This window comes from Excalfactoria chinensis, chromosome 5 (assembly GCF_039878825.1).
Source record: "Excalfactoria chinensis isolate bCotChi1 chromosome 5, bCotChi1.hap2, whole genome shotgun sequence".
Lineage (NCBI taxonomy): Eukaryota > Metazoa > Chordata > Aves > Galliformes > Phasianidae > Excalfactoria > Excalfactoria chinensis.
In genome coordinates this window covers 11,138,462-11,163,448 of record NC_092829.1, presented here as the reverse complement: position 1 = coordinate 11,163,448, position 24,987 = coordinate 11,138,462, and the positions used below count along the sequence as shown (strand labels likewise).

At 44.2% G+C, this 24,987-nt stretch overlaps 1 protein-coding gene across 1 annotated transcript; it reads left to right on the top strand.

Annotated features, from left to right (window-relative positions):
• The first annotated feature begins 8,223 nt into the window (after positions 1-8,223).
• Positions 8,224-23,622, top strand: HHIPL1 (HHIP like 1). Its single transcript, XM_072337591.1, has 9 exons — positions 8,224-8,623; positions 11,603-12,249; positions 13,565-13,708; positions 13,976-14,304; positions 16,120-16,246; positions 16,875-17,020; positions 17,731-17,812; positions 19,452-19,534; positions 22,169-23,622. The coding sequence occupies exons 1-9, from the start codon at positions 8,354-8,356 to the stop codon at positions 22,732-22,734; spliced, it is 2,394 nt and encodes a 797-aa protein (XP_072193692.1). The 5' UTR covers positions 8,224-8,353; the 3' UTR covers positions 22,735-23,622.
• The last annotated feature ends 1,365 nt before the right edge of the window (positions 23,623-24,987 follow it).

Sequence of the window (24,987 nt, the reverse complement as noted above, 5' to 3'; positions counted from 1 at the left end):
CTGCGTCTGCTGCATGGTTTAAATTCAGTCCATGGGGCTACAAAGTATTTTAAATCACTGAAGGCAATGTGAAAAGCTCGACTATGGCAAGGTGGAAAAGCTCCTGTGCCCCAGATACAGTCTTGGTGCTGAGACACGCCAGGAGCCTCCCAAAAACCCAGAGCCCTGCTTCCATGGGAGGAATTTCTCATGCATAGAGCATAGAGGACAACCCAGATCATAAGCAAGAAGGATGTAAAATTAATTTGGGGAAATAGGATGACAGGAAGAGAATGTGCACTCGTGCGCGCGTGCCCGTGTGCATGAGGGAGTGCATTGGCTTTATGTGCAATTTTGAAGCGTTGTTCTAAAAGCAACAGACAAATAATCCAAGCATATATTACCACTCCTCTGTTGTGCTGCTCATTGTGCAGACAGCGTGGCGACAAGAGCAGGAAAATGCCCAGGGAGAGAAATGCAGGGGGAAAAAAAACCTCTCCTACATTCAAATATACTCTGCAGTATTACCCAAAACAGACAGATGCCCAGCCATCATCATGGATTAGCACATCGAGTGATCTCAGAGCACTGCTAACAACACAAGAGTAATTGTAAGGCATGAGGTTGTTTTGTTTTGCATGTAGTGTATCTCGATTTGATAGTAACCATTTTAAAGTCTGGAAGAATTTTGCACTCACTAAGCTGATTTTACAAGCAAAGAGAAGTGCTTGTCAGCAAAGGTTAATGTAGCTGTCACTGCAGGAGAGCCCTGTGGGTAGAAAGAGTCTCATCTGGCTGTTTTTTAAAGGGCAAGAATCGCTGGAGTAAAAGAGGAATTTTTCCATATTTAGAAACCTTTTGCGTAGTTGTGGCAAACTGCTGCATGTTACCACTCTATAGTAACAGCTTCTGTATTTTTGTGATTATCAGTATTTGTTTTCATTGCTGGTATTTTAGGGTCTTATCTGCTGTTCTTCTCCAAAATGAATTAAATTTGAACTAAGAAATTGAAAAGATTCAATTTTATTGCTGGCATCAGTACTATATTAGAGAGGTATGGAGCAGGAAGGACTACCTTCCTGTTTTACTGATGGAAACGAGGGTAGGGAGAGGCTAAATGTGAGATTGAATCACTTACTCCAAAATCCTATGTGTGTCACCATCATCTTCAATACACCACTGACACATAATAAGGGAGTTGAACCCAGATCTTTAGCTTCCAGGCTGCCCTTTAACCACAGACTGGACCCAACCTAAAACATCAGAGGTGAAATTCATACAGGTGTGAGGCAAGTACCCCCTACTTCATGTGTAGCAGTTGTAACGGTGCATGGGAGATTGGTAATCACAGCCTGAACCTCTGATTAATCAGTTGAGGCAAGTGTGGGGTCAGCTGTGGGAGCACAGGTGAGGGTGATGTAGCTGTGCTCCCGGAAGGGGTAGAGCTCGACTCCACCTCCTCTAAGACCTCATTTAAGGGCTGACCCCACTGAGGCAGCATCTCTTGGAGATTGCTCCTCTGTGGAGACTGCCCCACCTTCTTCAGCTAAGGCATCACTACTGGTGAGTTTTTCCTTTGCATATAACCGTTGTATATTTGCCATCATCTTTGCTAATATCTTTATATTAGCCACCTATACAAATAGGGAGAGATCTGGCTGTGCCAGGCTGTCCTGACTGTGTAGGGTCTCACGGTGAAGATGACCAAGCCCTCTGGTGAGTGCTCACAACGTCCCCAGGATGGTGCTGTCACACCTAGGGGAGGCACAAGTGCCCAGTGTGAAAGCAAAGGTGTAAAAGTGATCCTAAGACTTCCAAATAGCAGCTGGCTTTATTTCCCCTGGTTGCCAGGAGATGGAGTCGTGCAATGTGAAGTACATGCACAGGCAATATTTTGCTCATAGGCAGGATCATTAGTGAGGTAATTCTGGAAATCTTTCCTTAGAGTATCCACAGAAGCAAGCTGCCCGTGCTGTTTGTTTTGGTGAAAGTGTGGTGAAAGCAAGGCCAACTGTGGTTGTTTGTCTTGTGAGGGCAGGGCTGTGGACAAGCCATTTTCCCATTCCCAACAAGCTAGAATAGAGGCTATTGAAGATAGCCTTTGATAAAAGCTCACGTAGCAGCTCTTCAAACTAATGGTTCCTAGACGTTAGTGAATGAGATGTGAGGCAAAGACTCAAGGTCCACAGGATATCAACACACCATACACATGTTGCATAAAGCAATCAGCAGTGTAACAGAAGAAAAAGCACACCTACCTGAACCAGACTCCCTTAGCTCTGTCACACTGGATACATAAAGATAAATCCAGTAATAGCAGGCTATGAGTTGATAGGTAGACAAAGTGAATGAGCCTCAGGCATAGTTATACCTGGTGGTGCTTCACACACGATAGCTCAAACTGACCACGTATTCATGTTATCCTTAAGGGCCAGACATCTCTTCAGGCACTGTCTGGAAACAACCCTGCAGCACCCTGAGGCCTGCCTTGAACTTGGAGTGACTCTGCACAGCCTCCTACTCAGCTCCCCACACAGAGCGCCTGGGGGCACCCAAGGAGCTGTCTCCAGTCAAGGAATGGATAAATACTGGCTATTTCATGGAGCACTGCCTGGGCTACGTAAAGCAGGGCCAGAGTTTATAAATGGCATCGGATCTTCTGTAGCAGATGAGCAGCCAAAGCTGTGATGCTCTGCTCAGTGCTGATACTTGCTCAGAGGGGATTTCCTTCTCTTCCTGACACAGATGGTGAGCCAGGCCCTGCTCACCTCTAGCTTGGGTTACTGCAGCATACCCAAGGGCATCCAGAAATAGCAGTGTGATCTCCAGTGACCTCCTGGTTACCTCTGTGTGTAATTCAGGCTGTTAACTTTGACATATATTAGCTGTAGTTAGCTCAAGATCTCCTTACCTCACCCGCGCCTCACTGCAAGATCCTCTTTGTAAAATGCTATTATTTGTAAACTCTAGTAAGAGTCAGGCTATTATAAAATGTAATAATCTGCAGTAATATTGCTCTGTTCTAGGGAAAACAATACGAATCTGTTTAGAATTCCCTTGGTTCCACATTTGTGGTACCTGATCAGGCCATCTATGAGGCTACAAACCTCTCTGGAGTCGATGAGTCAATCATTTGGTTACCCAGAGAATGTGGAAGGCACAGAATCAGAGGATGGAGGAGCACAATACCCTTGACCTTCTTTAAATGACATTATTTTCTAAGTAAACTGGGAATTTGCATATTCCTTTTGCAGAACATGACGTTCCTTGCATATTTCATGAGGACACAGTAGCTGATGGGAAACCCGTGGCAGTGTGGTTACTAGCTGCCTGCTAGTGCTGGGCCAGTTACGCAAAGGGCACAACCATCCAAGAGCTGCAAATTTGGGTCAGGATTCTCCAGGGGTCCTTAGCTGTGCATCATCTGCACTTTCATGCTCCTTGTCCATCCAGAAAGAGCGCATTAAGCCATCTGCACGGACTCATAAAGCTTGTGTTCTTCTTTCCTTCCTCTGTTTTGTCTTTCCTGAAAGGTTGCTCGGTCCCCAGATGCGTCTTTTATGGAAAGCATGTCTTGGTATGGCTGGCAGTGTTATGGACTTTGTCACTCACTCAGAAATCAGAAATAGCACATTTGTAACCTCTCAGATTTTAGAACAGCATCTATTCTCTTTCACTGAAAAACCTTCCGATGCTGATGATCTTGCAGAAGAATTTTTTCAAGTTGCAATTTGCTTTTATGGGCTGTACCTTCTATTTTAAGATACTAGAAGATATCTGAGCAACCTGTTTACAACTCCTTGAACTTTAGTAAGGGTGGAGTAACGGCAGAGTTGGCTGTTGTTAGCTTTGTTCCATATAAGTAATGTTTTTGTAGTTGTTAAACAGAAACTTACTTTGCCCAGGCTAGAGGTGGGACTGAATGATTCAGGGACAATTTGATCCAGAGTGGACCTTCCCTTCTGACAGACACAATCTAGGACACCTTCTCTCTCAGTGGAATCTATGTGCTTCTGGAAGAGATTTTTTTATCTCTCAGAACAAATTAAAACCAGGCAGTTTTATGATGTTTCGGGTCACTGATGAGGAAAGGCTCGTTTGTACAGCCCAGTGAGCGAGCCTTTTGGTTTGCTTCTCATTACAGACGAATTACATGGTCGTATGTAAAATACAACATAAAGCATTCAGATGTTACGTAAAATCAATACAGCACTTTTTGAAAAAGAAATGTATGTTTTAATGTCCTTTTTATTTCTCCTGTGCCCAAAGAGGGGGAAAAAATCTATGCACAATGTATGTAGATCTTGTAGAAGATAGACAGAAATCATTCAAGGGTTGATACTTACAGTTCTGTTTCTGTTACTGCAGGGACAATAGTAGTAATTTTTAAACATCGTTTCTGCATGATCTGCTGCTGTGTGAGCTGATAAGAAAATGCGGTCTTTCTGTGCATGCCACAGATAAGGAATGCATACTGCCCATACGGTCTGCTTAGGGCTCCTGAGTTGGAGTTCCTATGGTAGCAAACTGGGAAGTATAAAGAAGCAAAGGAGTTACTAGGTTGCTGTAAGACAGTGATGTTTACATGCTGCTTGTGTATAACATGACCATAAGGATGAATGGAAAATCTTTCAGCAGTGCATCTTCTATGTGGTCATCCTGGTTATCATACACAGGGCTATGGCTGAGCTATGCTGATTTTCACCACGTGAAGGGCTGCCCTGGTGTTTTGTCCAAGCATTTGCTGTGACATATGACACAGGGCAAAGGAATGTGCACCGGAGGGTATGGCTGAAGCAGTAGGAGGTGCTTCAGAACAACAGGATTAAAGGATACGAGAGACTCATTGTTCTACTACCAGGAGAAATGAGGTCTCTGATGCCGCAGTAGAACATTTTGTTCCACATCTGACTCATTCTGGTATGTCCAAAGGCAACAGGATTTCCGCTTCTCAAACCCTTTGATGGTACTCTTGAGGTAGCACGTGATGTTGCCTGCGCTGGGCTGGCTTAGTGGGTTTTTGCATTAAATGCTTCCTTAACATCAAAATGCATTGGTAGGCCTGCTGCAGCCAGTGCAGCTTCAACTACTGCAAAACACATGTCTGTGTTCCTTAGCAAATCAGCTTAAATAGGAGAGGTCCTTTTTGTTTTGACTGTGTTGCACAACTATTCTTCTAAGCATCTTTCCACAGGCTTAGTATATTTTTAATGATGTTCATGTGAATATTAAAAGCTGTGGAAATGAACAGCATCCATATCAGCAGATCACTATAAATCTGCTTAGCATGGATACTATTCTCTGAAAGGAATGGTTTACCTTGCTCTCCTCTGTCTGTGTGCGTCTGTGGCTATGGGTCTATGTTACATATATGCACACATGCCTTTTTGCTGTTGTCTCACAGTAGTTATCTGTTTCTGTGCCCCCACAAGTAAGGAAAGCAAAACAAATGAGAAAACAAATGAAGAATAGAAGGATTTAGTAATTAGACACATAATGAGCAGGCAAAGCCTAGCTTCTTCTACAAAGACTCATAGCTCTGCATTTAATTCCCAGCTGTTACGCTTTAAGATAGTGTTCACTGTTGACGTGGGGAGGAGCAGCATGTTCTTTGGCTTTTCAAGTTTATAGCACGAAACTCCTCACTTTCAACCTAAACTACACTTGATAGCGGAGTTTCCAGTCACTGGGTAAAGTGTTGGTGACCTGATTTAATGCAGTTTGATTGCAGTTCTAAGCAATCTGCCCCATAAACACTAACAAACTCTAACATATGCAGAAAGAGTGAAAAATCGAATTGTTGCATATTCAAGGAGCTCACCTATCAGACTGGAGAGTACCTATGGCTATCAGTTGCTTTAATTGTCTTAAGGATTGCAGTTCAGTACAACAAACTGATCAACAGTTTTCTTAATGTAGACTTTTTCTGTCCTAATGTTGTGCTATTTACAAGCAAATACTGCATTTTCACACCTGGCTTCTTCAATTACATCCATCTATAAATGCTGATTTGGAGGATAAATTGATGAACTTATTTGGACTTCAAGGGAATAGGAGCAATCCAATACCTTAAAAAGAAAAGGAAGAGAGGGAAGAAGGGGAAGGAGGGAGGAAGACAGGAAGGCAGGAAGGAAGGAAAAGAAAGCAAGAAGAACACCATGTTTTCAACATTTGATACACTGCAAAAGTATTCAACAGATTTATTCAGGTCATCAAGCAGGTGTTTAAATTATGCAAATTAAATATATATATATTAATGCAAAACATCCTGAGCGACATGTTCTCCAGTGACCATGTGGTCTTGGTGAATGGTGCCTAAATTAATGCCTGGGCCCATTCTGTAATTGCTCTGCAGAGAACAGACACGTGTTATTGCTTGCAGGTAGCAACCAGGGCAACACATTCAGCACAATTCAGCCCCTTGGGTCAAGGGCAGCAGTTCCACTCCTGAGCTTTGTCTTTAGTGGTGGTTTGGCAAGGAACTCATAAAGAAAAACACAACAGTGATTAAAAATATCAATAAACTTCACCTTGAAAGATTGCCAACAGGGAGAATCCAGGCAGAAAACTAGTAACTTGGGAATGATCACACAGTAAGCCTCTGGGTAGGGATGGAAATAAAAGCCAGAGATGTGCGCTCCCATTTGCCACAGCAAAGATTCTTCACATGCAGCCCATGAGCTCCTACCTGTGGCCAGGCAACTCTCAAAATATGGCTCACTATATGAATGAAAACACAGCCATTCACCCCTGGCAGAGCTGGCCGGTTGCTGAGGACAAGGCAGCACCATCTCCATTTCAGCAGTGCCCTGCAGATGAATTGTTTCCCAGTCCCCAGCTGAGGGGAACCAAAAAATGGCCCAGTCTGAATGAACAGCACACCGGGAATTCTGACGTGAGGGCATGTGCTGTGAATGTACATTGTGGACTTCAAAGCTATCGCGTGCCGTCTCGCAATGACGAGCAGATCAGATCTGTGGTTCTTATCCTTCTGAGACTCCCTGCTAAATATGCACAGCTTCCCATTTTCTGTTCATTTCCAAACTGCATGGATGCCAAACTAATCAGGGGTTATGATAGCAAGTAAAGAGGCTATGGGATAAATCTCATTATCACACAGTTGATTTGGTTACCGTGTTTCATTCTTCATATATTCATCCTACAATAAGAGTGTGTTTGTTTTTTAATGGGATGTTCAAATACCATCACAATATGGGGTTGTATAACTGCTTTTGATCCAAGTTTCCAAAGGCAGTGACTGGGTTGTTTGTTTTCCAATCCGCTCACCGAGGTCATCCATGAAAAAGGGCTTTTTAAGTGGTAAAAATAAAAAGGGACGACGTTTGGAACAAAGCCCATCAGGTGTTCTTACTGCCTGTACAAACGTGAAGTTTTTAGTGACCTTAGCAGCAGTTCCATAAGCATATGGAGAGCGAAACAAACTGTTATTAAATGCCACAACACATATGGTCTCCTGACAGGATGTTCCAAGCCGTGCCGTGATTTTACAGCCCATATGCACCATGCAGCAGTTCTTCATCTCGAAGCAGGAGTCAAAAATAGCACGCCAGCATGGACTCTGCATTCTTGGTCTCTTATGGGCAGTCTGCGTGTTGATGCTGAAATGCACTGCGGCCGGCTGCACTGAGCAGCTAAAAAACGCCATCTGAATGTGACTTGGTCTTGCTGGTTGATAATATGGAAACATGATGCACGAGATGCAAGAACATCCCAGCACTCAAGAGTAACTATTTCACAGGGTAATGCCACGAAACACTTATAAAATAAGTGCAATCAAGAGCTTTGGTAGGGAGCGTGCAGGCAGCAGGTAGGGGAGCAGGAGGAGCGTCTCCCTGGAGGGCCACGTGCCCCGTGCGGCCACCCGGTGCGGGTCTGCGCAGGGCATTGCGGGCTGCGGGCTGGAGCTCCTCATCTCATCTCATGGGGACAGAAGACGCGGCAGCTCCAGCCACACCGAAGTGGTTTCCTCAGTTTTAAATGTCTGCCAGCGGTACACACGCTAAGCGCCGTTATGGGGCGTTTGGGTCGTACAGAACAGCCCGCGACGGACCTGAGCCCGGCAGGAACGCATCAGAAGCCCGAGGACCGCTTCCAGCACTGCGTTCCGGTTGTACATATTACACCGATTACACAGTCGAGCGGCCGGCAGGTTGCGGTCGGCTTGGAACCAAACCGAGCCTCCTTCCCTAAGCCATCCCCGCAGCGTAAGACGATGTTCCGCGGGCGGTGAGGCTCCGCACGGAGCCGCTTTCCGCAGCCCCCGCTCCCCTCGGCCGGGCGGTGCTCGGGGCGGGCGGGACGGCGGGGTGAGGCCGAGGGTCGGCGCTGCCCCGCCGACGGCTGCGGGGCCGGGATGCGGGCGCTGCGCGGGGCGGCGCTGGCGCTGCTGCTGGCAGCGGCGCTGGGCCCGAGCCCGGGCCGGCCTCATCCGCAGTGCCTGGACTTCAAGCCGCCGTTCCGGCCGCCGCGGCCCCTCGCCTTCTGCCGGCGCTACGGCGCTTTCGGCTGCTGCGATGCGCGGCGCGACCGGGCGCTGCTCCAGCGCTTCTACAGCCTCAGCGCCCACCTGGACGGGCCCACGTACTCCGCCTGCGCCGGGCACCTGCAGGACCTGCTCTGCCAGGTGAGGGGGCTTCGGCTCTGCGGCATCAGCCCACGTCTGGGCGCGTCAGGTGTGGGTGCGCCGGTCCACGCGGGGTGCTTGGGGTGTCGGCGGGGCTGCCGGGCACACCAGCCGTGGCACGGCGCTGCGTGACCCAGGCACGGTGCCTTCAGACGGGTAAGCGCTGCCCACCGTGTCAGGGATGGGGCTGTCAGCCCGGGTGCGCTCCCTGGATCCCTCAGCAGCAGCTGCCCCTCCCCGTGTTGCTCTGGACTTTTTGGTCTCTGGCTCTGCTCTAACTTAGCAGCAGCAGCAGCGCTCTGAAAGGCAGGGGCGTGGGCACTTACATCTCCCAGAGGTCTGATCACTGGAGCTGGGGAAGACCCCAAGGTACAAAACACGCTGCCTTGTTCCCGGCAGCATCAGGTGTCTCTGTGCACGGTCACAGCACCCTGACATGCTGCAGCACTGGCCAGGTGTCAGCAGTCCTGATGTGAAGCCTGAGGGTGAGGCCCAGAAACCCCTGGTTGGGAGTTTCTCCCTCAGGGCTGATATCCTGTGGCCGGATATGGCAACAGGATGATCACACACTGTGCAGAGCAAAGTGTCTGGCCCTGTCATTGGCCCTGCCTCGTGTGTATGAAAATGCCCCTGGGACAGAAAAGTGGCAGCTCTGTGCTGTGTAAGTGTAAATCTTAAATTAATTCAGGCAGCAGCACCCAGGCTGCCGTGCTCAGATGGGATCAGAGTGGCTGAACAGAAATCCTGCTCATAGCATTTTCCAGGGAACATTCGTGTTGTTAAAACTGAAGCGAAAGGTGACCCTTTCCTGTAACAGCTTCTAGAGATTTGACTTTCATTTCATCCCAATTTGAACTGAAAGCAAAAACCTTTGAGTATGTTCCTGAGACAGGCAGCATCCAACAGGCCATTTGCAGGCAGGAGACCAGGAGTTAGCGGTGCCCACTAAGCTCTCTTTCTGTCTCAGGAATCCAGCTGCTGAAGACTTGTTCAGAAGTGGTGAAATCTCTCAGCGTGGAAAAAAATGATTCACTGAAATGTTCTAATGAGCTCAGTGCATCACTGGCCTCAGACATGGCTACAAATGGCCACGCGAGCACAAAATGGGAGTTCAGGCACTGCTTTCATGTATTCACCACATATGAAATCTGTAGCCTATACCTGAATTAATAAATGGTTTACTGTGAATTATTCAGCACACTTCTGCCCCTTTCTGCTCGCAATCTGTGATTCCTCTCAAATGTAATCAGATTATTTAGATGGGTGTTTCTTCTTGTACTTGAGCAGCCTGAGGTGGCAAAGGAACAAGAAAGTCATACCTCTGTGCAGCACTTAATTCTGACATTCTTGCTGCTTACGCAAAGCAGGTTTCTGGAGAACCAGATACATCTCGGTGTCTCCTCTTCCGGAGTGTGAAACCTCCATGTGCAGAAAGGGAAGCAGCTCCAATACCGGCCTTGTTGCCAATTCTCTTGCTCAAATTGGTTTTCTTAGGCTAAATTTTCATCATGACAACCACACCAGCAAACGCTGCAGCTGTCTTCTGTGCCTGGCACACCTCTGTGTTCATGTAACAGAGCTGAGTGCCATTATTACATCTGCCCGTGTAATTTCTGTGTTTGGTGTCACGTGCAGTCTCCTTTTTACCACATTAATTGCTTCTCATTTGAAGGCATAATAACCTTCATTTTGCAATGAATAGCTTGACATTATGGGGGGAAAGCTTACTGTACACTAATGATCTGTTGTGTGGCCTCTCCATTAATTGTGGCATCTAATAGAAAATTAAATAAAAAATATTGTGTGCACTTATCAGCTAATTTAAATGCATCAGTATTCTGGATCTTATGCCTTTTCAGCTATTGAATAGCACTGTAATCTGCATTAGAAAGTAACTGCTTCTAGGTTGATATTTTTGTTTAACTAAGCTGGTTTTACTTGGAAGCAATGCCATCCAGGAATTAAACAATGCAGAATGTATTCAGGAAGGATAGTTTCTTTTCTTGCCTTTCTTGCCTTGGTTATTTTTATCTACCATATAGAAATAGCTGAGCATTCACTAAGTCACGGTAACTTATTTGGAGAACACTTTTGAGATGCCTATTAGGAAGATGCATTGAAACTGGAAAATGTTATATGTTTAATACATGGAAAAACTGGTATAAATCAGAACTGAGTCACTTTGGTCAGTCTGTAATTTACAGACCGTTTTACTGGATTGCAGTGACAAAGAAAGAAAATGCATCTCTCTGGAGGAGTTCTTCTAATGGAAAATGCAGACTACATGGAGTTGAGTCAGTCCTTAGATCTCCAAGGATTCATTTTCCCTAAATGAGGGCTGCCCTTCAGCTCTTCTCAGGGTTTAGAGGTTTGCCTGGATTATGGCCATTTTGTGCTCCCTGTCTGAAATCCTGTCACCTGAGCTTGGTGAACAGCGTAGTCACAGTGGGATTCATTTGACCTCTTCAAGCCAGATACATAAAATGTCTGTGCTCAGAGATCCTGTGTGTAGATGCAGGAACGAGTTGATCTGTAAAGTCCCTTCCAACTCAAGCCTTGCTATGGCTTGAATCATCCCAGCTAACTCCTTGTGTCACTGCTGTGCTGTGGTGAACCTACTCTGTATTTCATAGTCAGAGTATCCAGGATAGAAGTGCTTTTTTTCTGGTCCAGTCTGCTAAGGTGATATAGCAAGATGTGTGACATCACTGGTTTGCTTGAGGTAGTGCTATGGTTGGGATAAATGCATACACACATGAGAAGTACATGGAAGCCAGCTTTCACCAGGAACACTGAAGAGCACTTCTGTGTATGCTAAGATAAACCCACTTTCTAAGATCTTTTCCTCTGTTAATATATTTCCAGAATAAACCATAACATATGTTGTAATTAAGGTGAAATTTGTCCAATTAGTGTTGCTGTTCAGCTATTTTAAATCTGATCCACAAACGGCTTGAGGCTTTTTCTCTCTCTTTCTAGGAATGCTCTCCATATGCAGCTCACTTGTACGATGCTGAGGATCCCTCTACCCCCGTGCGGACCATACCAGGACTTTGCCAGGACTATTGCCAGCAAGTATGGCAAAAATGCAGGTCCATTTTTCACTATCTCTCTACAGACCAGGAGTTGATTGCACTGGAGAACAACATGGCAAAATTCTGCCGCTACCTGTCCCTGGAGGACACGGACTACTGTTTCCCACACCTGCTGGCTAACGAGAACCTTAACCAAAACCTGGGGTTGGTGACGGCTGACGCAGAGGGCTGCCTCCAGCTCTGCCTCGTGGAGGTGGCCAACGGGCTGCGCAATCCCGTTGCAATGGTGCACGCCAACGATGGCACCCACCGGTTCTTCATTGCTGAGCAGGTTGGCCTGGTGTGGGCCTACCTCCCTGACCGGTCCAGGCTTGAAAAACCTTTTCTGAACATCAGTGAAGCCGTGCTTACCTCACCTTGGGAAGGAGACGAGAGAGGTTTTCTAGGTATTGTCTTCCATCCTAAATTCAAATTTACTGGTAAAGTGTATGTCTACTATTCAGTTGAAGTTCGTTATGAAGAGAGAATCCGAATCAGTGAGTTCAGAATTTCTCCTGGTGACATGAATACTGTGGACCATGGTTCTGAAAGGTATTGTACGCACCTTTAATGTCTTTAAGATCTCAGAAGACAGCTTGTGTGTTTTTAAGGACTGTTAACAAATAAGGCTTATTTAGCTCAATATTGTTCTTGTATTCCAGTGTGTTAGCAAGGTGATGGAGCTTTGAGCGACCTGGTCTAGTGGGAGGTGTCCCTGCCTACAGCAGAGGGGTTGGAACTAGATGATCTTGAAAGGTCCCATCCAACCCAAACCATTTTAGGGTCCTACGAAGGTGGCCAAATTTCAGTCCCAGCGTATTGAGACAGTGAATATACATATCCTCTGTTGGTAAACTACGAGTGCTCAGAAAAAAATGTTCTAGTATACCAGTAGCTTTAACTGAACTTTGAATGAACGTTATTTACAGTTACTGTTTTTGTTCATTGATTATTCTTTGTGATAGACTTCTGCAAAGCGTGAGTGAAATCCATTTCAATCACTAGAAACAAACTAGATGATACTGTTCCAAAATGAATTTGACCCCATGCGTTTTTTTTATCTGAATGAGAGCTTGACCGTAGGATATTACAACTTGAGCATCAAATTAAGTGAAATGTAAATCACTCCGCTATTACTGGGAGTATTTTGATAGGAAAATTAATTTGAGTCTGACCCTGCAGCTGATCCACATTAATACACACAGATAATTAAAGGTTTGTTTGTGAAGACAATGAATGGATTTATAACCTACTGCAGAACCACGTGACTGATCCCCTGCTTGAAGACCTGGGATAGCCTTGAATAACCCTTGCTTGATCAAGATGGTAATCGGATGGTGGTACTGCTTTTACAGTTCTAGAAGCTCCTGATGTCCTGTGTATGCAATTGCCCTTTAAGGATTTTTCTCTTTTTAAGCATTTAGCTATTACGTAATGTTCAGAAAGTCTCAGGTTGCCTTGAAAGTGCCTGTCAGGATTGTGCCAAATGCTGTACAGATGCAGAGATGGAGCCCTTTCCATCATGGTTTGTGGTCTGATTTGAGCTGAGATACCTTTTTATAGAGGAAAAAAACCAAGGAGGAAGGAAGAATCAAAAGACAAGTATAATTAAAAGTATCTTCTGCCATGTAATTTCTCAGATTTTCCTTATTACACAATTTGGTGTTTCTGTAATCTGGAAAATATGTCTGAATAATATGATGATAGAAGATCAGTTAAGCTTAAGTAAGACTCAATATGGAAGAATGTACACCAAAGCTGATCTGCAGCCACTTCTGTGTCTCAAGAACAACATTGGGTGGGTATTACTCTGCTTTTTTCTTAGGACTTGTGCAATAGGTGATGCATCCTTCCTGTTTTCAATTAGGATAATCCTGGAAATAGAAGAACCAGCTTCCAATCATAATGGAGGAGAGCTACTCTTCGGCGATGATGGTTATCTTTATATATTTACTGGAGATGGAGGCATGGCTGGAGATCCTTTTGGGACCTTTGGAAATGCCCAGAACAAGTATGAGCCCCTAAAACTTTGTGTGCATCACATGTCCCTTCTGCTGCCCTTAGATTAAGGCAAGCAACTGGGGGAGGTAAAACTTGGAGTGTTTTGTTCCAGGCTTTACTTTTTCTCTAACGTTGCACTGATGCTTGTGCACACCTCCCATGGAAAGTCTTGTGTTTTCTTTTATATATATATATATATATATATATATCTAAATGAGAATGGCTGTTGAACTGTGATCTGATTTTATTTCCCTTTTCCTTTCTTCTCCCAATACAGATCAGCACTGCTGGGCAAAGTGCTGCGGATTGATGTGAACAACAATGACCGGGGTCCTGTGTACAGAATCCCCCCCGACAACCCCTTCGTTGATGACCCACAGGCTCGACCTGAGGTCTATGCCTACGGAGTGAGGAATATGTGGCGCTGCTCATTCGATAGGGGCGAGCCTGATACGAAAGAAGGGAAGGGGCGTCTCTTCTGCGGGGACGTGGGACAGAACAAATATGAAGAGATTGACATTGTAGAGAAGGGGAAAAACTATGGCTGGAGGGCAAGGGAAGGATTCAGCTGTTATGACAAAAAGCTTTGCGTCAATTCTTCATTGGGTAAATATATGCTCTCTTTAAATCACGTGCCTCTCACACTGTGCAGTACTCAGCACTGCCATTTTTAATTCCTGACTTCAAAGCCTGGCTGCTTAACTGAAGGCATCCATTTTTGCAATGTAAGGCTATGTGATCTCAGTCTGGGACGGAACTGACTTGGGGTTATATCCTGCAAGTCTAGAGGTCATCATTTTTAGAGTTAGGAGACAAATGAAATAGCCTAGCTGTTGCTTTCCTTGGCAGTATAGTTAGTAAGTCAAATATTCTAGAGATTCCTTGTTTTGGGGGGAGAATTCCATCTATTCCACATCAAATAAGCTTTCCAGCAGAGGCAAAAATAATTTAGAACAGTTACATTTTTTTCCCCCTCCATATTTCACAACTAATGTCCTTCTTTAAAAACAAACAGTGAATTCTGTAAGTTGGCCATCCAGTATGTGCACTGCTTAGCAGGTAACTGAACGTACATTTTGTTTGAATTTCTTTTAGCTATGCCAAAAAATCAAAAATATCATTTCTTTTTGCTTTTCAAACTTGAATTCAAGGCATTTGCTGTCTGACTAAACTCTAGTGTGTGTGTGAAGCCAGTGTATTGTGTTGCAAGGTCTGATCTGGAGCACATCTCCTGCTGGAGCATCTCCACGTAGCACTGATTTGCACTGTCTGAGATTCTAGTTTTTTCCCTTCTATGTGTTTAACCTCCTGTTTATTAACATAGCTACAAGTACAGTGGGAGCACTTAAGTGTTTCTTTACAAAACTTCTGAAAGCTCGGAGCAGGTTTTTTGCACTTCCTTTGCTGAAGCAGTTGCCAGTGAGCCCCTTTAGAGCTCTCTGCAAATGTTCCTGGTGAGCACTTACTGGGGTCTCCAGGGGCTCGGAGCAATTTGTGATGCCTTTAGAGACCCTTTCATTAGCACAGTGAAATGTCACAGCCCCTGTACAGCGGTAAGAACACCATAAGCTTAGGAAACACCTACCTCAGATGAAGTACTGCTGGTGTGCAGCTGCCAGGTTTGCTGACACAAGGGAGGAAGGCAATGAGGAAGAAAAGGGGTGGATACTGTGAGGATGGACTGTGAGTTTCAAAAGGGAAAAAGGAGAACAAGGAAGTGCCTAATGGAGATCTTCAAAATCAAGTCATCTCCCTCTGTTTTGCCTCTGACTTGTGTTTTACCTTACATTTTACAATGAGTCTGCCAGCCCTACATCTTGACAGTGCTATACCGTAAATATTTGATGGCCCCTTCAGGTTAAGTTCCCCCATTTCACAGAAGCACATGCTATTCATGCTGACATCTGACATATCTTTTCATCAGTGCCTGCAGTCTAGAGTCACCTGTGTCTTTTTTTTTTGCCTTTCACCAGTGAAACACAACTGCACTGGGCAAGCAGCTCCTGCATAGATGAGTATGTCTGAAAGCAGCCTGCAAATTCATAGGGAAGCTGTTTAGAAATTAGCAAGAAGCAGCACTAACAGAGCCTGGTTATTGGGGGAGAGGGGCTCAGATGAATGGTCTGGTGTCTGGAGGATGGAGAGCATTCAGACTTATCAGGAATTCCTCTTATATTGGTAGTGCGATACCAGCCCTGAGCTGGCTTGTCTTGGTTAGCACAGCCAATTAGATGGTGCTATAGAATATGGTTCTGAGGAAGTGATAATCAACATATATTTGGCTTCATCAGCAGTTCCTTTGGTTAGAAGGTACTCAAGGGAAACCCGATTGTGTTGTGTAATCTCAGAACTATCTGCAGAAACAACTAATCTACGTCATTTGAAAAACAAGGCAAGCCATGCACCTATTCTCTTCTACAGATGATGTGCTTCCAATCTATGCATATCCACACAAAATGGGGAAATCCGTTACAGGAGGCTATGTCTATCGAGGCTGTGAGTCTCCAAACCTGAACGGCCTGTACATATTTGGTGATTTTATGAGTGGGTAAGTAAATATTCAGACACTTACTAGGCTGCCCCCAGCCAAAGTCCTTTGGTAGTGCTATGCCCACCTGTGAATGTATCTGCTGCTGGCTTGCTGCTGTGTGCTGCTTGTGGCAGAGGGCTCACATGGCACATTTTGTACAGCTTCTACTCCATGTTGCTGCATAGGAATGTGACCTCATGCCAGCAAGTGTTGATGTTGCTGGTTCACATTGTGTCAGTACAAATATAGGAGCAATGATATGGTGTTCGTTTAAAATACTGAAAGTGGTGTACAAAAGCATCCAAATGCATCCTAAAATATCCCTATACTTCAATCATCTCTGATGCAGCATTTGCATAAACCAAGGATATATATTTTAAAGTCCATTAAAATCCCTTAAATTCTTGCCTATCCTTTCTCCAAGTGCTTGTTTTACCCCTGAAAGGCAAGGGATGCATGTGTGATTAATACAAGTGTTTTGACATCAGCTATTCCTTATTCCTCAGATGAGCTGCAGTTCGTACTGCTGCTAACATGGGTAGGAAGCATTAAATATCCTTTCACATTTCCCAGTGAATGTTCATAAATCATTTTCTTGATTGTTTGGTGCAAATTTTAGTGTTTTTGTTTTCTTTTTGCTTCACAGACGCCTGATGTCTTTGAAGGAGGACCGTGCTACGGGAGAGTGGCAATACAGTGAAATCTGCATGGGGACAGGACAAACATGCATGTTCCCCGGGCTCATCAATAACTATTACCAATACATAATCTCTTTTGCTGAAGATGAAGCAGGTAATCATTTAACTTGTGCTTTCTAGATCACACGGCCATATTTCTGCCCGGTAATTCTCAGGGAAGAAATATGGGATGTGGAGGGAGAGTGCCTGTGAGGGCTGCTTGTCCTGGCCCCACTTGCACAGCAGGAAGAGGGGGATGGAAATGCAGTTAAGAGAAAAGATGTCAAGTAAATGGTGATGGAAATTGTTTGGCTGAAGGTCGAGCTCTACCCATGCAGCTTGACAGAGCTGTCACAAATCCAAATGCCTTTCGTGTGAGGTACACCTCACTTTGTGAGAAAGAAAAAGCAGAATTTTGTTCTCCTGTAATCCACCCCAAAGGAGTGAGGCAGTGTGAACAGCCTTAACGCCCTTTCGTTTTGGTTCAACAAAAGGAATTGAGAGTTTGACTGTTTTACGTTAGTGAAATTAAAGGACATGGATTTGACCGAGGTGACAACTAAGGTCTGGACAGCTAAACATGCAGCAGAAATCAGTCAAAATAGTGTTTAATGACTATATGTAAAACTTTCCCTTCGCTGACTGTATTTTTTGCCACTGGAATGCAGATGAACACTCATTACAAACCCACTGCACTACTTGTTCCAGTGGCCGGACCCCTCTGTCAAGTCTCATAGTTCCCTGATGCTCTCTAACTTGTGAGTGCCAATGGGCAGAAGCTCCATAGGGAGATTTCATGGCTGTGTGTGTTTTTTTTTTTCCTAGGAGAACTTTACTTCATGTCTACTGGTGTGCCAAGTGCCACAGCTCCGCACGGAGTGGTGTACAAAGTGGTGGACACCTCCAGGTAAGAGATGTGCTTGCTGCAAAGCCTCATCTTGGTGCTGTGTGTCCAGGTGTCACATGCAGCTGTGGGGGGGGGGGCTGACCCTTCAGCATCTGCTTGGACAGAGCAGAAAGACAACAAAGCAAAGGATGTCAAAAAAAAGGTACATTCTTTGTTGTGTATTTTAAGAGGGAAAATGGCTTGGATGAGGAATCAAACTGTCATCATATCTTCTGGATCCCATGCACTTGTATGTGAGACTGGGTAAGGCAGGGAATAGCTGTGTTTTGTGGGAAGACTTACAGCTGTTTTTTTTCCAATTTCCTGTTTTTTAAACAGTACTATTATTAGGTAAACACTGAAATAGTTTTAGCTGGATAGGCAGAAGGAGACTTTGTAAGGCTTCACTTTTATTCTTCAAATGAGTTTGACATACAGCTTTAGCTATCTGAGCATTCTCCTGAACCAAACTCATTTTCTGTTTTTACGCTGGAAAGGGACCCCAAGCTTAAACAGACCTCAGTGCTGTTGCCTGTATTCCTCTGTCTCCTCCTCTGTCAGGAGCATTTTCCATTAGCTAATGCCATGGAGTAGTTCCTGTAAACTGTATAGTAAGAGGCTTGTATTACGCAACCTTTGCAAAAATAAAGAAGCAGAAGTTGGAAGGCAAGTCACAAGCTAAGTTTAGAAACAAGTAGCTATAGCCTGTAGAATGTAGCAGTATGAATGAGTTCACAGGGAAAATCATTAAAGTAAGAAATACAATGTCCCTATGCCTGAACTGAGAGGGGAACTCATTGCCTTCCGCAGAAATGCAAATGCAAACAATCCTAATTACAAAGGATGCACACATCAGGCATTTTTGAACGAGTTTGAAAACCTCTGAAGAAGGCTGCGGATTAAGAAGCAGCCTCTGGAGCAAAACGTGGTTATAAACTGGATGTAACTTCTCAGAAGTGAGCTGTACTTCCAAGGCAAACAAATCTGTGTCAAAATAACGTGTTGTTCTAAGAGATAGCTTCTGTCAGAGATGCTTACAGTTGCCGTGTGAAACTAATGCACTTTTGGTATTTCTGAAATGACAAGCCATTGGCAGTGACAAATGGCAGACCTCTTTATTCTCCACCTGGATGCTTTCCACATTTGTATCAACCATGATAAAAGGGAAAGTCTTTTGTTTTGGCTTCGTGTATGAATAATAGTCTGTTATTTCGCTTCCCTGAAGACAGCCAGAAAACTAGCGTTAGTATGAGCTTTGCGTCTGATATTCAGCATACACTGTCTAGCGCTGTGATTTTTAGTTTCAGTCTGATTAATCTCTTTCTGGATTGCTTGGACCTGCCAATGTTTTATATACTTAATGGATTCTGCAATGGCAAATAAAAACACAGCCAAGAGGACTCCATTGACTTGTGAATCTTTGGACTTTGATCAATGCATATATGTGATTGTTTAATTACGTTTCCTACTGTAAGAGATTATTTGGATCATTTAAGCAGACTTATTTATTTATTTATTTAATTATTCCAGTGAACATTACATTTGTCAAAAAAAAAAAAACAAAAACAACAAACCCAAACCAACAACAATGGGAAGCAAAGGCTCATGATGCCTCTGGAAAGGAATTAATTGTACACTGTATGTGTCCCTTTTTTCACAGGAGAGCACCGCCAGGAAAATGCCAAGTTGAGCCGTTGCCAGTGAAAGTAAAAAGCAAGCTTGTAAAGTTCGTGCCAAAGGAGAGTAAGTGTCATTGTTGCTGGTTATTATGGGTGTGTGTTAGCTGGCAGTAAACATAAACTCGAAGCTTACATACTCCCTCTGCACGGAGACCACCCAGAATGGCAGGCTTCAGAGTATCCTTGAGATTAATTCTTGCCAGCTGGTTTGAATCTGAGGAGTTGGTTGAAATAAGGCATAATGCAGGAAACATTTCCCCTCTCCCAGGCATGTGAAATCTCTGCAATTTCTCTACCTTTTTGCCTTTTCCACACTGCATAATAACTGTTTCATTACTAGCTTTCTCCATGACTGTTTCTGAGCTGAAAACCTGTGTTCTGTGGTGCTTTTCAGTGACAAATGATTTTTTGCAGTGCCTTCAGGAAGTGAGGAGCACTTCAGGCGATGAAGGATATCATGGCTAAAGGGTTGGGAAATAGCTCGTTGAGCAAGATGTGGTCTGAGACATTGTTAGTAGTGAGAAAGAAAATATGTGATGAGCAAATGCTCACAAAAGACTTGGTGTGATCAGCCATTCAGGTGAACTTTTGGCTTATCCAAACCCTCCAGGGCTTTTTGATTGCTTCATGCTGAATGAAGTACTGTGCTGCTAAAAGTGGAACAGTGGAAGCTGCAGATGAAGCTGCAGTAAGTGCTATTTACATTAAACGCATAGAACTAAATACACCATTTGATTATCACAATTACATTTAACTGTATCATATTTCTTTTCCCCCGTGTATTTTGTTTACACATGTAAGTATTTAGACAGTTCTTTAACAACTTTGTGATGACGTTAATGTAACTGTAGGAACTCTAATGTCGGGATACCCTTATTTAATTTTTTAGTACATAAATCACGTTATGCTGCATTTGAATCATGGACGAGTCCTACAGCTTTGACTTCACGAAGGAATGAGGGCACTCGGCACCTTGTGAGATTGAGTCTTTAGGGCAGAACAAGATCCAAGGCCTAACTGCTGACATGCCCAAGCACTCAGCACCTCTGCAGAAACCTTTTCTTTTGCAAGCTGTATGCACCATTTCCAAGCATTGGAAATTAATTTTGTTCGTGTTCAGCCAGCTTTGTCTCTGTTTCTTCTTATGCATTATTCTGTATGCAAGTCCAAAGTACAGTTGTTTTTCTTTAAGCTATACATGTAATGAATTTTTTGCTTCATTCAGGGGGTAGTTTTCATCACATCAGAACATAGAAGCAGTGGGTGAGATTCCACTGAGCAATTCAACAACGGCGTTCACATTTAGGTGCAAACCAAGCATGAAAATTTTGATTCAGAAGCATGAAAACAAGGAGGTAGAGCTGTAAATATTTTGCTGTTTTGATGGTGTTTGTGTGGACGTGACGGAATCACTAAAGCATGTGGCCAGCATTAGCTTGAAGAATGCTTTTGTTGGAAGTGTATTTAATAAACAGCCTGATGAAGAGTAACATGTAAAACAACTTGATAGCATGAGGGTGAAAAGCACTCCCAAGTGACCACTAGCTTTTGTGCAGTCCTACATACCTCTGTATGAGTTCCAGCACTTTGCCTGGTCAGGCACTAGTGACTGAGGTGTGTGCAGCTAAGACATTCACATTTACTTCTTGCCTTCAGAACCTCAGCTTCCAGAGGAGGGAACACTTTGCACACCATTAGTACCGTTTGTTTTCTCATAATGGTGTTATTTGGGAGGCTCTTCCAAAAAGTGAACCACTGTGTGGGTTTGTCTTTAGGCAACAATGGTTATTCAGACAACTGTTTTTCCCCATATCTACTACAGAACAATTGATGAGAATGGGTAGACCAAGGAGAGAAAAAAAAGTTGTGATGGCTTTGGTAATATATGGACACTGTCACATCTCAGTTGATTATTATTCCAAGTAATTCTGAATCGATTCCCTCTGACAAGCTAAAACTTATTTTTAAGCTAAAAATAGAGTGTATGTGAATAAGCAAGTCCAGTTACGCCTGGAAACTGTGACGGGAAAGAATTTTCAGCTATTTGGAGTTCAAGGCTCTTTTTCTTTTTTTTTCATAAGGAATTAAAAAACAGCCCCAAATCCTGTTTTATGTGTTGTCCTGGCAACTCTGTTCTTTTTTGCACATTCCAGTTACCAGAGAGAATTGATTTTGAATGTTTGAGATTTCAGCTCCTCTGAATAAAGCATCTGGCACAGTGGGGAGGCCAGAGCTTTCGGTCTGGTAATGATCCAGTCATTAGTAATGAAGAGAACAGCAGAAATAGTGTGCAAGTGTGCGACTCTAAAATGATTTCTGCAGGGGAGAAGGGGACTCGAGGAACTCCTGCATGCAAAGCTCCAGCTCTGACCCTTTAATACCCATGCTGAAGTTTTGCCAATAGTCTGCTTGGAAACTGGGTAACATTTCCTTCTTGAGAGTCTTATTTATTGGCATTGAGCAGTGCAGTCCTCTCTGCTAACTAAAAGCAGCAGACGTTTCTAGTTGATGAAATATGCCCTTACTGGGAACCTTTTCACTTCTCAACTGGACCAAATAACCAAATTCCAAGAGAAAATTTAAATCAGCCAAAAAATCAGCGCTGTTCTTGTGTCATTATCTTTAGAGCAGTGTCTGCAGAATTACAGACCTATGATTTCCTGGTTTGTTTGCTTATTTGTTTGTTTTCCTCCAACAGAACTCATTGTGAAGACACCAACACCACGTCCCCGGCTGAAGACCACGACTGAGGCCCCGAGGAGAGGCCGGCCGGACCCTGTCACATCCCGCACACCAGCTCTGGACCGAGTGGACCAAGCCCCAATGAACCGCAGTGTGATGCTGGTCCCCACCATGACACCACGCCCCAAGCCTGGAAAGGGGGAAAGGAAGGGACAGCGAAGGAAGAAGAAACCCCGCAATGGGGCTGTGAGGCTGATGGACAGTAGCAGCCGTGGACGGAGCTGGGGCCGAGTAGAGGTCTATGTGGATGGAGAGTGGGGCACGGTGTGTGATGATGGCTGGAGCACGGCAGCCGCTGCTGTGGTGTGCCGCCAGCTGGGCTTCCCCTATGTGGTACGGGCCAGCAAGAAGGCAGAATTTGGGGAAGGGACTTCGCTTCGTATTCTTCTGGATGATGTCCAGTGCTCTGGGCAGGAGAAGACTCTGCTGGAGTGTGCCCATGCTGAGGTTGGTACGCATAATTGCTCCCATGAGGAAGATGCTGGTGTGGTGTGCAGCAGGGAGGAGGTGGCAGACTGGTGATGGGTGCTGGAGAAGACAACTGAGAGAAAAAGAGCACGTCCCCTTCCTAATAGACCCTCTAAAGCAGCATATATATTGAAGGATTTCCCTGCCTAGGGGATGCTGCATCTATTTGAAGTAATCTTGGTGTTTTCTTCATCCACACACATCTGCCTTGGAGAGAAAGAAAAAGTAAAATTCAGTGATAACTTGAGCATGTCCTGGCCAATGGATGGGTTTGTACGGGATCTTTTACAAGAAGAAAACCCAAACCTCCTCAATTACAGATAAAGAAAAAAGATGCATACAGTTGCCCTTTTGCCATACAAAATGCAGCATTCCACAACCACGCTTCACAATGTTTGGCTAAAAAAGAAATTCCCAAATGGCTGTGTTTCAGTCTTTCTTATGCAGGTGTTTGCACTGTTCTCCTTGCTTTGCTGGTTGCAGCTCTCAGTGGTGGTTTTGAAGTATGCATAGTCAGTGCCTTTCTTTGCAGAATACAAAAGTAGGCATTTTGGCTAGTTTTCTACACACTAGTTGAAGGGAAAAAGATTCTCTTGTAATGCTTAACATTGGTGTAAGTCTATGGAATATCAAAGGTAACTGCATCTAATCAACCGTCAGGTGAATTAGAAAACGCTATGGCATACTGCCTAGAAAACCCTTCTTCAGGTTACACTTGTCTGAGAGAAAAGACAATCAGGTCTTTTTTACATGAACAGAAACATCATCCACTTGAACACAGAAGATACTTTGTACATGTTCTCCACTTTATCAAGCATTGTGAAATCACACGTTTTTGCATTCAGCTTTCACAGCTGTGAAGGACTTAATGTACTGGGGTGATAACCCTGTAATTATTTACCCCTTTCTAAAAAATATTAAAACTAAATCACAACAACCCGCATTTGTCTAAAATGTGTTTTTACCCGTTAGTGATTGGAGACACTATTTTGTTTTCTTATGTAGTCTCTCTGCATTTGATAGAACTTGCCTGGTTATTATTTTTACTCCTGGCATAATCAAGGTAAGTTCTATCTTACTGCTCACAGAAGAACATGAGAAAAATGAAGTGGAAAAAAAAAAAATGTGAGATGCCTTCTCAAAGTCCACAAGACCTTGTATCTAAAGCTCTTCCTACAGATGTTTATTCCAATTCCCCAGTTTCAAGTTGACAGAGGCCTCCTGAGCCCAAGACATATAGAACCATTAAGGCTGGAAAGACCAATAAGATCATCCAGTCCAACCATCAACCCACGTCTGCGATCATTCCAGACCATGTCCCTCAGTGACACATCTACCCTTTGCTTGAACACCTCCAGGGATGGTGACCCCACCACCTCCCAGGGCAGCCTGTGCCAATGCACTAGCCCTCTTTCTGAGAAGAAATTTTCCTGAACATTCTCACATATCATAGAACCACAGAGAGGCTTGGGTTGGAAGGGACCCCAAGGATCATCAAGTTCCATCCCCCATATAGCCATTAAATACTTTTTGATATTAAAGAATACCATATCTATAAAAAGCAAACAGTCAGAAAAATAGCGCTGTCGTCCTAGTTCTTACTGAGTATAATGGGGAGAGCAGGCAGCATTGTTCTGCAAATAACTGCTTTCATTAGAAAACCCACCTATGCTGTTAGGAACGAGTTTGTTGTTAGGCCTTTCCCACTGCAGTAACAGTGAAAGCGCATCTGTTTAAAGTGCAGAAGTTTGCTTCAAGCACATAAAAATGTTTAGGAAACAAAAGAACCCTTTGGAAATACTTCTATTAAAAGAGCTGGCAGCTCCTGAGCTGATGGGACCAGAGGGCTGGAAGAAAATAGAAAGTGAAGATAAAATCTTTCTTCTTTGGGATGCCTCTTCAGCTTCTTTTGGTTTCTCAGCCAGATTTCAGCTGGCTCTAGCTGTGATTTTAAGGAAAATTGTGATCATGGTTATGCTTGAAAATTTCTGAGTAAAAAAAAAACTGTCAGGAATAACAGAAGACACTTTGAAGTAATAGAGATAATGCAGGGGTGTCTGCCCCAGTGCAATTAGAGAGGAATTTCACCTTCATTTTCCAGGTACATAGCTATTTGTGACTTAACTCTTCACACCCCACACCTGCTGCTGCCCTCCTGATCTTCCCAGGAGAAATGAAGGTCCCATTGTGCCATGGCACCTCTGCCTGCCTATGCTGAAGCCAGCAGCACCATGTGGCACCAGGCTGCATGCCTGCTGCTTACTGCTGGGCCATCTGAGTGCAGACATCACAACAGATTTATTTGGC

Bases quoted from the DNA above. Each gene is read 5' to 3' on its own strand.
- HHIPL1 (XM_072337591.1), top strand. From the start codon at position 8,354: ATGCGGGCGCTGCGCGGGGCGGCGCTGGCGCTGCTGCTGGCAGCGGCG. The intron at 13,709-13,975 runs GTATGAGCCCCT...CTCCCAATACAG, and splicing joins TTTGGAAATGCCCAGAACAA to ATCAGCACTGCTGGGCAAAG. The intron at 16,247-16,874 runs GTAAGTAAATAT...TTTGCTTCACAG, and splicing joins TTTGGTGATTTTATGAGTGG to ACGCCTGATGTCTTTGAAGG.